The 16,181-nt window shown below is 40.6% G+C and overlaps 1 protein-coding gene across 1 annotated transcript; it reads left to right on the top strand.

Annotated features, from left to right (window-relative positions):
- The first annotated feature begins 13,428 nt into the window (after positions 1–13,428).
- Positions 13,429–15,663, top strand: LOC140874884 (pentatricopeptide repeat-containing protein CRR2, chloroplastic). Its single transcript, XM_073278349.1, has one exon. The coding sequence runs from the start codon at positions 13,440–13,442 to the stop codon at positions 15,399–15,401; it is 1,962 nt and encodes a 653-aa protein (XP_073134450.1). The 5' UTR covers positions 13,429–13,439; the 3' UTR covers positions 15,402–15,663.
- The last annotated feature ends 518 nt before the right edge of the window (positions 15,664–16,181 follow it).

The following is a 16,181-nucleotide window of genomic DNA, read 5'->3' as shown; positions in this document are numbered from 1 at the left end:
CTTCAATCAGGTCCACGAACAGAGGTTTAATCCCTCTGATAGATTGCACTAGAAAATCTATCAGAAGTTTTCTGCGAAGAGAATACACGAATTTGATTCGTTATTCCTGACTGCAATTCAAAATCACAGACCGGAATTTCTCGGGCAGAGTGAAGGGGGGCGGCCGAAATATGTTTGAGAGAGAGGGTAGGGTTTTCGAAAATTGCTCTCAAAATAATGACCTGTTGTGTGTAATTTCTGTACTGAAATAACTTATTTATAATGCAGGCCACTAACACCTTAGGGCCCATTAGTCATAAGCTGGGGCCCGACAAGCAAAGCCCACTCGTTCAGAAATTAATATAAAATTCATCGTGACTCCGATTGATGAAACGATTTCACCAATGTGCACAGAAACCATTTCTGCACGTTTTAAAGTCAAAATAAATTTTCCTGAATCCGAATTCAGTGGTTTCCAAAAATGTCCATCCCTATGTCATTTTAGGAAATCCTACTCCCTTACTCTTATTTAAGAAGTCCAACTCCTTAGTTCATTAAATTTAACTCTTTAACTATCTCAACGGGGATTAAAACTCCATTACACTGTGTGACCCTCAATGGTTCAGGGATACAGCTAGCCGTGGGCTCACAACTCCTTGTGACTCGGAACAACACTTTCCGACTTGCCCAACGAATCATGGTAAAGCGCCTAGCAACATCGCCCCATGATTCCCTAGGTATCACTGATAGTGCCTACAAGAACCAGTAGATTTTGGTTAACGTACAGTACGGTCCCTTCATCCATATATCCCGATCGAATCAACAACCATTGGTATATCGAGAGTCGCTCAAGATTCGATAACTATGCAATGCATCTTGAAGATCAAATTAGTGACATCGCATGTGCTACTAAGAAACCATTTCTTAAATCACATCAAGTACTCTGGCCAGAGATTTGTCACACTAATATCTCCTCAGATCGCATAGGATATCCACACTCGCAAGTATGTGGTGAATCCTTGACAACAATGCATTGACTCCTATATGTGTCGTAACTATACCCAATCTCGACACCTGATGACCCCCATAGAGTCGGTAAACGAGTCAAAGCACAGCACTAGCATATAGAGTCTCCATGATGTTTCAAGTCGTAAGGACTAATGGTGTACAACCAAAACCGCGGACTTTATCCACTCGATAAGTGATAACCACTTGGAAAGTCCGGATAGGGTAGTTCGATTATTCATCCTATGAATATCCATTTGCATGCTTCGAACATCTCCATGTTCCCTACCAATGAAACGTGGTACTCCGCATCGCAAATGCTAGTCTCAAACTCGAGCGATCCTTATCCTTATTATCGGACGGCTCAATCGACTAGGAACGGTTTTAGAATATACAGTGACTATAAGATGTATTTCATGATAGACATCTCCATGTTCTACCACATCTTACATACACTATAGTATATTCAAGGTCTTTATCAAAACAACAATAGTATATCACAATATAACAATATGAAGTAATATAAAGTCATTGCCATAAAAGTGTAAATAATATTAAACAAAAGATTGTTTATACAAAGAGTCAACAAAGCCCATAGCCACACAGTTGGCTCACTGGGCACCCACTCTTACAATCTCCCACTTGCCCTATAGCCAACTAGTCATACTACGTAGACCCATTGCTTCGCGATGTTTGTCAAACAATGGTCCTGGCAAAGGCTTAGTAAGTGGATCAGCGATATTGTCTGCAGAGGCCACTCGTTCGACACTGATGTCTCCTCTTTCCACAATCTCCCGGATTATGTGGTATTTCCTCAGTACGTGTTTGGATCTTTGATGAGACCTTGGTTCCTTTGCTTGAGCAACGGCACCCGTGTTGTCGCAGTACACCGGGACTGGACCAACAAATTCAGGAATGACGCCCAACTCTTGGACGAAATTCCTCATCCAAACGGCCTCTTTAGCAGCAGCTGATGCTGCAATGTATTCAGCCTCAGTGGTGGAATCCGCTGTGGTGTCCTGCTTGGAACTCTTCCAAGAGACAGCACCGCCATTGAGCATGAACACAAATCCAGAGGTTGACTTCGAGTCATCCACATCACTTTGGAAGCTAGAGTCGGTATAGCCTTCCAGTTTGAGTTCTCGTCCTCCATAAACCATGAACATATTCTTAGTCCTTCGCAAGTACTTAAGAATGTCCTTCACGGCTTTCCAATGCATCTGACCAGGATTAGACTGATATCTGCTCGTGACACTCAGAGCAAATGCTACATCCGGTCTGGTAGATATCATCCCATACATGATACTACCTATAGCTGACGCATATGGTACATGTGTCATATTCTCTATCTCTGCATCAGTCTTGGGACACATAGACTTGGATAGAGAAACTCCATGACACATGGGTAGATGTCCTCTCTTGGACCCATCCATTGAAAACCGTTTCAATATGGTATCGATGTAGGTTGATTGAGTGAGTCCTATCATTGTCTTAGATCTATCCCTATAGATCTGTATCCCAAGAATGTAGGATGCCTCACCCAAATCCTTCATCGAAAATCTACCTGATAACCATATCTTTGTTGACTGCAACATCCCTACATCATTCCCAATGAGTAGGATGTCATCAACATAAAGTACTAAGAATGTCACCGCATCCTTAACTACTTTCTTGTACACGCAAGGTTCCTCCGGGTTCTTGATGAAACCAAAGTCTTTAATTGTTTCATCAAATTTCTGGTTCCAACTTCTTGATGCTTGTTTTAGACCATAAATTGATCTCTGAAGCTTGCATACCTTATGCTCGCTTCCCATGGATGTGTACCCCTCAGGCTGCTTCATATAGATTTCTTCCTTAATGTCTCCATTAAGAAAAGCAGTCTTCACATCCATTTGCCATATCTCATAGTCATACCATGCAGCTATGGCAATAAGGACTCTTATGGACTTGAACATTGCAACTGGTGAAAAGGTTTCGTCATAGTCAACTCCTTGCCTTTGAGTATAACCTTTAGCCACCAATCGCGCCTTGTAGGTCAATACCTTACCATCAGGCCCAAGCTTTCTTTTGTAGATCCATTTACACCCTATTGGAACAATTCCATCGGGAGGATCCACTAAAGTCCAGACTTGGTTAGTATGCATCGAATCCAATTCTGACTGCATAGCTTCAAGCCATAAATTCGAATCCGCATCAGAAATTGCTTCCTTGAAGCTTCTTGGATCACATCCAATGTCGGGTTCATCTTGACCCTCTTCAAGAAGAAGACCATATCGAACTGGAGGTCTAGAAGTCCTCTCGGATCTTCTAGGTGCAGGCGTGTCCAGCAATGGTTCCTGAGGTGTGGGATCGTTATTTTGTATTTCGGGTTCTTCTCGAACTTCTTCGAGTTCCATCATCTCGCCTTTCTTATCCAATAAGAACTCCTTCTCCAAGAAGGTGGCATTCCGTGAAACAAACACCTTTGTTTCAGCAGGATAATAGAAATAATATCCGATTGAATTCTTCGGATACCCTACAAAATAACATAAGCTGGATCGACTATCCAACTTATCTCCCACTGTCCGCTTCACGTAAGCAGGACATCCCCAAATCCTCAAGTATGAATACTTAGGAGCTTTGCCATTCCATAACTCGTATGGTGTTTTGTCCACTGCTTTAGTGTGGACGTTGTTCAACAACAATACCGCCGTTTCAAGCGCATAGCCCCAAAACGAAGGTGGAAGCTCAGTGAAGCTCATCATAGATCGAACCATGTCCAACAAAGTTCGATTACGACGCTCCGATACACCATTAAGCTGTGGTGTCATAGGAGGAGTCCACTGAGAGAGAATCCCATTCTCTTTTAGATAGTCCAAAAACTCGGTACTCAAGTATTCTCCACCTCGATCCGATCGAAGTGCTTTAATACTTTTACCTAGCTTGTTTTCTACTTCAGCCTTGAATTCTTTGAACTTTTCAAATGCTTCAGACTTATATTTCATTAAATATAAATACCCATACCTAGAATAATCATCAGTAAAGGTAATGAAGTAGGTGTGGCCATGTTGAGTCCCTACTCTAAATGGACCACAAACATCTGTATGGATCAAATCCAACAGATTTTGACTACGTTCAGGCTTCCCCTTAAAAGGAGATTTAGTCATTTTCCCTTTTAGGCAGGATTCACAAGTAGGTAGAGAGTTAATATCAGACATATCAAACATGCCCTCTCCCACTAGCTTGTTCATCCTCCTTGAGGAAATATGACCTAGTCTAGCGTGCCAAAGGTTTGCCGGGTTTTGACTATCGTTTTTCCTTTTGTTTGTTGTCGCCGGTTTGTCAATACAATTTACTGGAACGTCTTTTAGTTTTAAATTATATAGATCGTTTTCAAGTTGTCCATTTCCAATTAAACATTCATTCTTGTAAATACTGCAAATCCCATTCACAAAATTACAAGAATAACCATCTCTATCAAGCATAGAAATAGAAATAATGTTTTTAATTAAATCTGGCACAAATAAAACATCTCTCAACAATAATTTAAAACCATTCTGCAAAATCAAACAAACATCTCCAATGGCCGTAGCTTCAACTCTGGAACCATTCCCGAGCCTCAGCTGGGTCTCACCCATTCTAAGCCTGCGACTTCTTGTCATCACCTGCAAATCATTGCAAATGTGAGAACCACATCCGGTATCCAATACCCAAGAAGTTGTATTAAGTGACATGTTTATTTCGATATAGAACATACCCTTTGCAGTTCCCAACTGCTCAAGATACTCCTTGCAGTTGCGCTTCCAATGACCCGGCTTCTTGCAGTAATGGCAAACATCCTTGGATTTTCCATCGTTTGAAGCCTTTGTCTTTTGCTTCTTCTCGGGTTCCACTTTCTTGGGTGGGGCAGACCGTTTCTTGCCCTTCATACTTGGCCCCTTCTTAGCAGAAGATGAGGAGCCCACCAAGAAAGCTGGCTTATCCTTCTTAAGTGTGGATTCATATGTAACGAGCATATTGACCATCTCTTCAAGGGTGGCCTCTATCTTGTTCATATTAAAATTTATCACGAATCCATCAAATGAAGAAGGAAGAGATAGAAGCAGCAAGTCCACATTGAGTTCATGCTCCAACACCAAATCAAGGGTCGCTAACTTCTGTATGAGCCAAATCACTCGTACCCCATGATCACGGACCGAAGTCCCTTCACGCATGCGGCACGTCATCAACTCCTTAACAGTAGAGAACCTTTCAGCCCTCGACTGAGCCCCAAAAAGTTCCTTGAGTTGCGTGTGAATGTCAGCAGCATTCACCGTGTCCTCAAATCGCCTCTGGAGTTCATCAGACATCGAGGCTTGCATATAGCATTTGGTCTTGATGTCATGGTTGCACCATGCATCAAGTTTGGCCAATTCCTCCGGACTTATGTCAGCTGGTGCTTCCTTCGGAGGTGCTTTCTCTAACACGTAGAGCATTTTCTCCGAAGTTAAGACAATCTTCAACTTCCGGAACCATTCCGTATAGTTGGCGCCAGTCAGCTTGTTTTGTTCGAGGATCGAGAATAAAGGATTTCGCGAATTCATTGTATGAAATACTGAAAAGGAAAAACAGACATATATCAATGATTGTTTAACAATTTACTAAGACATAAAATAGGCGAATTTAATTTTATGAATCTCACTCCCACTATTTTAACGATTTCACCACCCTCTAGTGAAAACGGGAAACTTTTTCCTTAGTGAGAACATGGAGTCCAATTGACAAACTTATGGTCCCGAATAATATCAGCCAACCATAATTCTCAAAAGGTAGAGCCCAATTGCTTCCAAAGCAACCCCCATGTATTTACCTCATGTCCAATAAGGGCCCAATAATATGACGCCGTTTAAAGTGACATGTCAAGATGACCCATCAATATTAAGTTGTGATGGACGGTCGCCATGTGGATCCCCCAATAATATGAGCCGATCCCATGGGAGTTCCACCCAACTTACAACATTTGTCGATCCAATGTACAGCTTTCCGACGGACGGGCCCCCCCAATAATATGAGCCGGACCGTATCCGCGGTAGCATCACATACATTGACCGTTGATGGAAGGTAGGAACATTTAAACAATATTTAAATTTCCTTTATTTATCTTGATATAAATTTTAAATCATATTTAAAATGAGGGATTTTATTTATAAAAATATTTGTCTCATCATTTTTAATTTATTGCATGCATTGCCGGATTCACGCAATTTATGTCTAAACATGCATACAATCATAATATCACATATTATATAGGATGATCGATTCCATTTCTAATTGACCCGTGGTTGCCAATCACGGGTCTTAGTCCAATCCTAGGTAATATGCAGTATGCAAATGCAATCCTATTACATATGCTTCCAATTTACATTTCTTCAGTCTTCATTGTCTGCTGGGCCCACCATCTTCAAATCTTGATCTCCCACTAAATCTAATGTATTTACAATTAAATAACAATGACAAGTAGGGGATACATTTTTAGGGGGTGGGAACGGGCTATAAACCAAGCCCACTTTTATTACATATGACATTCATATCGGGCCATAAACCAGGCCCATTAATAAAACCAACAACAATAAAGACAAAATGTAAATTCCTAACATACACCTACAAAATTGGTCATGGCAATCGATCATCCTTATCCAATAACATTTAATTCAAAATTAATTTATTGGATAACATGCTGTGGCAATTCAAATTTAAATAAGATAGAATCATATTTTATATATAAAATCACATTTCACATATAAAATCATATTTTATCTCCATATCAAATAAAATCATATTTTATCTATAAAATCCAATTTTACAAATAAAATCATATTTTATCTAATATATCATAAGATCATATCTTATCATCAATTGTACCAAAATAATTGATTTCAAAATTCAATTTACGGATAAAATATTAAAATTTTCCAAAAATTCAAATTTATCCAAAATCAATTTTAAAATTTACGGACTCGAACAATTCGATCCGAAATCTCGTGAACCAATCAAAAACAATTTTTGACCGGACCAAAAATAAAATTTTAAATATTAAAATTAAAATATAATTTTTCCCGCGGGCCGCCCGGGACACTCCCGGGCCGGCCCGCACCCGGGGCGCGGGCCGGGGGCAGCCCGGCTGCCCCCTTAGGGCAGCGCCTGGCGCCGCCCCTGGGCGGCGCCGTGCGCTGCCCTGGGCGGCGCCGAGCGCCGCCCCTGGGCAGCGCCGAGCGCCGCCCTGCGCAGCGCCCAACGCTGCGCTGGGCAGCGCACAGCGCTGCCCTGGGCGGCGCCGTGCGCCGCCCTGGGCGGCGACAGTCGCCGCCTTGGGCGGCGCCGTGCGCCGCCCGGGGCAGCAACAATTGCTGCCCCACCGGGCCGCGCTCCAATCGCTGCCCGGGTTGTGCCCCGAAAAAATTTTTTTTTTTTTAAAAATATTTATTTTGTTTCATAAACCGAGACTCAAAAATTTTGTACAATTGATTATTCAATCGATTGATCTGAGCAACCTGGCTCTGATACCACTGTTGGAAAACTGGCGAGTTCCCAGACCAATTACGATTGATACCCGGTGCAGCGGAAGTTTAAAAATTTTTCATGGAACGTTTCCATGGTATGGGTATCAACCGTTCATCGATTGAATTACGTGTGTGTAAAATTTAAATAACAATTAAATAAATTTTACCTCAAATCTCGCAACGAGATTAATGGACACCAACAGAACAATTCTGCTCTTGTTGTCTCTCCCTGGAACCGATGAACGCCTTCAATCAGGTCCACGAACAGAGGTTTAATCCCTCTGATAGATTGCACTAGAAAATCTATCAGAAGTTTTCTGCGAAGAGAATACACGAATTTGATTCGTTATTCCTGACTGCAATTCAAAATCACAGACCGGAATTTCTCGGGCAGAGTGAAGGGGGGCGGCCGAAATATGTTTGAGAGAGAGGGTAGGGTTTTCGAAAATTGCTCTCAAAATAATGACCTGTTGTGTGTAATTTCTGTACTGAAATAACTTATTTATAATGCAGGCCACTAACACCTTAGGGCCCATTAGTCATAAGCTGGGGCCCGACAAGCAAAGCCCACTCGTTCAGAAATTAATATAAAATTCATCGTGACTCCGATTGATGAAACGATTTCACCAATGTGCACAGAAACCATTTCTGCACGTTTTAAAGTCAAAATAAATTTTCCTGAATCCGAATTCAGTGGTTTCCAAAAATGTCCATCCCTATGTCATTTTAGGAAATCCTACTCCCTTACTCTTATTTAAGAAGTCCAACTCCTTAGTTCATTAAATTTAACTCTTTAACTATCTCAACGGGATTAAAACTCCATTACACTGTGTGACCCTCAATGGTTCAGGGATACAGCTAGCCGTGGGCTCACAACTCCTTGTGACTCGGAACAACACTTTCCGACTTGCCCAACGAATCATGGTAAAGCGCCTAGCAACATCGCCCCATGATTCCCTAGGTATCACTGATAGTGCCTACAAGAACCAGTAGATTTTGGTTAACGTACAGTACGGTCCCTTCATCCATATATCCCGATCGAATCAACAACCATTGGTATATCGAGAGTCGCTCAAGATTCGATAACTATGCAATGCATCTTGAAGATCAAATTAGTGACATCGCATGTGCTACTAAGAAACCATTTCTTAAATCACATCAAGTACTCTGGCCAGAGATTTGTCACACTAATATCTCCTCAGATCGCATAGGATATCCACACTCGCAAGTATGTGGTGAATCCTTGACAACAATGCATTGACTCCTATATGTGTCGTAACTATACCCAATCTCGACACCTGATGACCCCCATAGAGTCGGTAAACGAGTCAAAGCACAGCACTAGCATATAGAGTCTCCATGATGTTTCAAGTCGTAAGGACTAATGGTGTACAACCAAAACCGCGGACTTTATCCACTCGATAAGTGATAACCACTTGGAAAGTCCGGATAGGGTAGTTCGATTATTCATCCTATGAATATCCATTTGCATGCTTCGAACATCTCCATGTTCCCTACCAATGAAACGTGGTACTCCGCATCGCAAATGCTAGTCTCAAACTCGAGCGATCCTTATCCTTATTATCGGACGGCTCAATCGACTAGGAACGGTTTTAGAATATACAGTGACTATAAGATGTATTTCATGATAGACATCTCCATGTTCTACCACATCTTACATACACTATAGTATATTCAAGGTCTTTATCAAAACAACAATAGTATATCACAATATAACAATATGAAGTAATATAAAGTCATTGCCATAAAAGTGTAAATAATATTAAACAAAAGATTGTTTATACAAAGAGTCAACAAAGCCCATAGCCACACAGTTGGCTCACTGGGCACCCACTCTTACAGTTGATACCCACACTATGGAATTGTTCCATAATAAAATTTTTAAACTTCCGCTGCACCGGGTATCAATCGTGATTGATCTGAACGCCAGTTTTCCAACAGCTGGTATTAAATTATTTTAGTTTCCGCAGTTTTTCTCTGATTATGATTAACCATTGTTTAATTGCATGCCTAAGTTTTTTATTAGTAGGTAATCACGGTGTGGGTCACTACATGCAAGGTACTTCAATCTACTCCAAGAATGAATTGATATCTTGATATCACCAGATTCGAGTCCGAGATCAGGATTTAGCCAAGACATCATTCCGGACCAGGTATGAGCATTATGAGTTCTTAGTAATGCCATTTGGGTTGACTAATGCGCCGGCTGTATTAATGGATCTTATGAATAGAGTATTCCGAGAATTTTCGAATAGTTTGTCATCGTGTTCATTGATGACATCTTAGTATATTCACGTAATATGAATGGTCATGTTTGTCATATGAGGCTTGTATTACAGACTTTGCGGGATAGACAGTTGTACGCTAAACTGAGTAAGTGTGAGTTTTGGATTGATCGAGTGGTTTTTCTTGGTCACATCATATCCTAGGATGGAGTTTCTGTAGATTCGAGCAAGACTGATGTTGTGTTGAACTGGTCGTGTCTGACAACAGTGGCTGAGATCCATATTTTTCTGGGTCTAACATGATATTATCGTCGTTTCATTACTAAATAATGACTCTTTAATCATGTTTTGCCACTTTTAAAATTATATGTCATATCATAGCATGTAAAGTAGAACTTGGATAATACCTTTAAATGTAGCGATCCATCTAGTAATTCTGAAGTTCAATTAAGCCCTTGAATTTGTTAAATACTAATCCTTAATCATTTTTATCATATTATTATCTTAAAATGGGTTCTGGGTTTCAACATTCTCCCCACCTTTAGATATTTTGTCCCCGAAATAAACTCTAAAGTAATGATCAAGATAATAATATGAAACATAACACCATGTTTTATTACAGCAGACTGTAATTACATTGATACATGGTAATCAATAATACAACCCAAAAAACTCAGGAAATTATGCTCGCAAACGGCTTTCCGTCTCCCAAGTTGCTTCTTCAACGCCTCGACGCTGCCACTGTGCCATCACAAGTGGTATAGTCTTATTCTAAGGCACTTTCTCCCTCATGTCAAGGATCCGGAGTGGTCGTTCAACATAAGACAGATCTGATTCTAGCTGAATGTCAGTAGGCTGGATAATATGTGACTCATCAGCTATATACGGTCAAAGTAACGACACGTGAAAACCATCATGTATACTAGAAAGATATGGCGGTAACGCCAAACGATAAGCAACGTCTCCAATCGTCTCCAGTATCTGGAAAGGCCCAATATATCGAGGTGATAACTTACCTTTCAAACCAAATCTCATCACCTTCCTGAAAGGTGATACTCGAATAAATACATATTCACCAGGCTCAAACTGATGTGTCATGCGGTGAATATTAGCATAACTGGCTTGCCGATCTTGAGCAGCTTTGATCCTCCGCTTGATCAAATCTACCTTGTCTATAATCTGTTGTACTAATTTTGGACTCTCTACCTGTTGTTCTCCCACCTCATCCCAGAATAATTGAGTATGATCGTCAACCATACAATGCCTCGAAGGTTGCCATATCAATACTACGATGATAACTGTTATTGTAGACAAATTCAATCAAAGTTAACTGATCCTGTCAAGTCAAGCCAAAATCCATCGTAAAAGCACGCAACATATCCTCAAATGTACGTATCGTCCGTTTCGACTGGCCATCAGTCTTCGGATAATATGCAGTGCTCAAACTCAGAGTGGTACCCAATGCCTGCTGAAAACTACTCCAGAAACGTGAGGTAAACCGCGGATCTCTGTCACTGACTATGCTCACCGAAATCCCATGTAATCACACTATCTCCTGGATTTATAAGCGTGTCATGCGATCATAAGAATACTCCCTGTTGTAAGGATTAAAGTGTGCTGATTTCGTCAAACGGTCAACAACGACCTAGATAGCATCACACTGACGAGCAAACATGGGTAAGTGGGTGACAAAATCCATAGTCACATGCTCCCACTTCCATTTGGAAATCTCAAGATTCTGCAGTAAACAACCTGGTCGTCGGTGTTCAGCCTTGACCTGTTGACAAACAAGACATCGAGAAACAAATTGATAGACACTCCGCTTCATCCCCTTCCACCAGAATCTAGTTCGCAAGTCCTTATACATTTTCATGCTTCCAGGATGAACTGACAATCGACTCTTGTGAGCTTGAGATAGAATATCATTCCTGAGATCCGCATCATCAGGTACAACCACTCGATTTGATAAACACAATAAACCATATGTCTGATAATGGAATCCCAATGTATTAACTCCATTGGCTAGACGTGCCAAACGTTGAGTCTTAACATCAGATGTATAAGCTTCTCTGATTCGAGAGTACAAGGCTGGCTCAGATAAAATAGTATATAAATGAATTTCATTTCTTCCTTCTTGTTCTTGAGTGTGAAACTCAGTGAACAGGATTCCTGAATCATATGAGATAAATCACTAGTCTGAAGTGCAGAAAGTATCACCTTCCGACTTAGGGCATCAGCTGTAAGGTTGGCAGAACCTGGATGATACTTAATCTCGCAGTCATAATGTTTCAGTAAATCCATCCAACTTCTCTGTCGCATATTCAATTCCGCCCGAGTGAATAAATATTTCAGATTCTTGTGATCCGTAAATATCTCAAACTTCTCGCCATATAGATAATGCCTCCAAATCTTGAGTGCGAATAATATGGCGGCTAACTCGAGATCATGCACTAGATAATTCATCTCATGCGTCTTCAACTTTCAAGAAACATAGACAATAATATGTCCATGATGTGTCAAAACACATCCTAGCCCCTGACTAGAGGCATCAGTATAAACAATATAACCTCATAATCCAGAAGGTAGAGCTAGCACAGATGAATTAGTACGACGTCTACGCAGCTCGTGAAATGATTCCTCACAATCCGAGGACCATGTGAAGGCAAAATCCTTCCGTGTAAGCTATGTCAAAGGTCTGGCCAACTGTGCAAAATTCTCGATGAACCGACGAATATAACCCTCCAGACCCAAGAAACTTTGAATCTCAACAACCGTCGTCGGACGAGACTAGTTCAGAGTTGCCTCAATCTTACTCGGATCCACAGATGTTCCTTCACTAGATATCACATGACCGAGAAACACTACCCGATCAAGCCAAAACTCACACTTTCTCAATTTCGCATATAGCTGCTTCTCTCGTAACCTCTGTAAAACAATTCTCAGATGTTGTGCATGCTCATTCCTATCGTGAAAATAGACAATAATATCATCAATGAAGACGGTGACAAATCTATCCAGATATTCTCGACATACTTGATTCATCAGATTCATAAAGACTGTCGGTGCATTATTCAAAGAGAATGGCATCACCAAAACTTCATAATTCCCGTATTGGTTCTGAAAGGAGTCGTAGCAATATCTGAGTCTCGTACCCGCATCTGATGGTATCCTGGTCTCTGATCTATCTTGGAATAAACAGAAGTACCCTGTAATTGATCAAACAGATCATCAATTCGTGGCAAAGGATACTTATTCTTGATGGTGACACGATTCAGCTGTCTGTAATCAATGCATAATCGCATCGATCCATCCTTTTTCTTGACGAACAAAAGATGTGCTCACACAGAGAAACACTCGGGCGTATATACTCCTTATCAAGAAGATCCTGCAACTTCTGTTTCAATTCCCTCATCTTTGACGGTGCCAGACAATAGGGTGCTCGGGATATAGGTGTTGTTCCTGATACTAGATCAATACCAAATTCAACCTCTCTAATCAAAGAAAAACCAGAAATTTCATCAGGCATACGTATATATTGTTTGGCCTCTAACAACCCTCGGAAAGACGGATAAAATATCAAGAAACTTCATTAATTCTTTTTTTTTTCCCGTAAAAAATTTTAATATTTAAGGGCACACTGACACAAAGCTCAGAAAAGAAATTAAGGAGTAGGGGAAAAAACAGAATCCGGATGTTCCAAATTCAGTCGCCCCGAACTTTCCAACCAACTTACCTACCACCGCCTCTACGCCTCCAGCGTCACCGTAGCCCCGCCATTCTCCGCCTCCCCACCTTCTCGACCGCGTGCACGGCCTCCCTATCCACCACCGGCCAAAACCAGTCAATCCAATCTCTCTGCAAAAAGGGTCAACTGAAACAAGCCATCCAATTGCTTTCCCTCTTGCAAAACCCAACCCAGCATACCTACGAAATTCTAATACTATCTTGTGCCCAGGAAAAGTCTCTTTCTGACGCGTTTACAGTTCATAGAAGTCTTACTGAAAATGGGTTCGATGAAGATCCCTTCTTGGCGACGAAGCTTATCAATATGTATTCGGAATTGAGCTCTGTTGAACACGCTTGTCAGGTGTTTGATGAAATTTCGAACCGTACCATTTACGTATGGAATGCACTTCTACGCGCGTTATCTCTATCGGGTTATGGTGAAAAGGTTTTGAGGTTATATACAAAGATGAATCGGATTGGGATTCGTTCTGATAGGTTCACTTATACCTATGCTCTCAAAGCGTGTGTTGTTTCAGAGTCTTCGGTTTCGAGGGGTAAGGAAATACATGCGCACATCCTGCGCCATGGTTATGAAAGCTATGTCCATATAATGACTACTTTAGTGGATGTGTATGCGAAATTTGGTTGTGTGGAGAATGCAAATTATGTGTTTTCTTCTATGCCTGTTAAAAATATAGTTTCTTGGAGTGCCATGATTGCATGCTTCGCGAAGAATGGGAGGCCATTTGAGGCATTAGAGATTTTCCGTGAGATGATGCTTGAGAGTGAGGACATGTTACCTAACTCTGTTACCATGGTCAGTGTGCTACAAGCTTGTGCAGCGCTAGCAGCATTAGAGAATGGAAAATTGATACATGCATATATACTTAGGAAAGGCCTTGATTCAATCTTACCAGTAATGAGTGCCCTTGTCACTATGTATGCCAGATGTGGTGATCTTGACTTAGGGAAACGTGTTTTCAATCAAATGTCTAGAAGGGACGTCGTTTCCTGGAATTCAATGATTACGAGTTATGGGATTCATGGTCATGGATCAGAAGCTCTTAACGTTTTTCATGAAATGGTGATGCTTGGTGTGCCACCTACTCCAATATCATTCGTGAGTGTCTTGGGAGCTTGCAGTCATTCCGGACTTGTTGACGAGGGAAAGTCATTATTTGATTCAATGGTGAGAGAGTATGGAATTCACCCTAGTGTGGAGCACTATGCTTGTATGGTTGATCTTTTAGGTAGAGCTAATCGATTTGATGAAGCAACAAAGATCATTGAAAATATACAGGATGATGCAGGAGCCAAAGTTTGGGGATCACTTCTCGGATCTTGCAGGATTCATTGCTATGTTGAACTCGCAGAAAGGGCAAGTGAAAGGCTTTTTGAGCTTGAACCTACAAATGCCGGGAATTATGTGCTTCTAGCTGATATTTACACGGAGGCGAAAATGTGGGATGAGGTAAAAAGAGTTAAAAACCTTGTGGAAATCAGGGGCTTGCGAAAGGTATCTGGTTGTTGCTGGATAGAAGTCAAGAGGAAAATTTACTCCCTCAAGTCAGTTGATGAGTTAAATCCACAGATAGAGCAGATTCATGCTTTACTTGTCAAGTTGTCAATGGAGATGAGAGAGAAGGGCTATGTGCCGGAGACTAAAGTCGTCCTTTATGATCTTGATACCGAGGAAAAAGAACGTATATTGCTAGGTCATAGCGAAAAACTTGCGGTTGCATTTGGGTTAATAAATTGCAGTAAAGGGGAGACAATTCGGATTACCAAGAACTTGAGGCTGTGTGAAGATTGTCACTTATTCACTAAATTTGTTTCAATGTTTACAGATCGGGAGATCTTGGTTCGAGATATCAATCGTTTTCATCATTTCAGAGATGGGGAATGCTCATGCAAGGATTATTGGTAACTTGATTCTGAGTGTAGTGTTTAACTTCACCCAATTTCCATTTTTCTCAAACACCATGTATAAATCAAGTACTACTTGAATGAACTGTTCGAAACTTATACCAAGGATAAATGTAGAATGGAAAGCATTTTTTTAAAGCTAAATATAGCAATAGAATTTTGATGGTCTCCAGATTCATCCTCCTTGCCATGTACTCAAACATTAGTGTAACTTCATTATGCTCTTTTCGAGCTCAAGATCAAACAACAGAATATTAACATAATTTTTTGGCATCATCTGCACGCAATATTGTTCAAACACCAAATATGTTAAGAGTAGTTGTTCAGCAAACAACTATTAGCTTGAGAATTTGATGACTCCGTATAACAAATGATCTTTATTTTAATGTAATTTACATTATTTTATCTGTCATTAACTTTATTTTATTACTCATGCAACATGCGTAAATAAAGATCTTGATACTACGGTAAATGACTATGAGATCGTACATTGGTAATGATGTAGAAACATAGGGTAAAGGGTTTCCTAGTTTTACATGTGTGTGTATGCTCAAAGATATATCACATCGTTGTTGAAATTCATATGCAACCCCTTGATGAACCAATGATTACGAATTCGATCGAATATACAAGATGAAGGAACTGTACTATACGCTGACCATAATCAAATGGTTTTGTATGCGCTCATGGGCGACGCTACTAAACATTCTTATCATGATTCGATGAGTCCAATAAAAAAATGATTTCTGACATTCTCTTCTTTTTTTTTAATAATTTCTGA

The sequence above is a fragment of the Henckelia pumila genome, chromosome 1, assembly GCF_033568475.1.
Source record: "Henckelia pumila isolate YLH828 chromosome 1, ASM3356847v2, whole genome shotgun sequence".
NCBI classification, from domain to species: domain Eukaryota; kingdom Viridiplantae; phylum Streptophyta; class Magnoliopsida; order Lamiales; family Gesneriaceae; genus Henckelia; species Henckelia pumila.
The sequence above is the reverse complement of the archived record's forward strand: the minus strand, read 5'-3'. Positions and strand labels throughout refer to the sequence as shown.

What these genes read in the sequence shown, in the direction of transcription:
- LOC140874884 (XM_073278349.1), top strand. Translation starts at nt 13,440, where the DNA reads ATGTTCCAAATTCAGTCGCCCCGAACTTTCCAACCAACTTACCTACCA.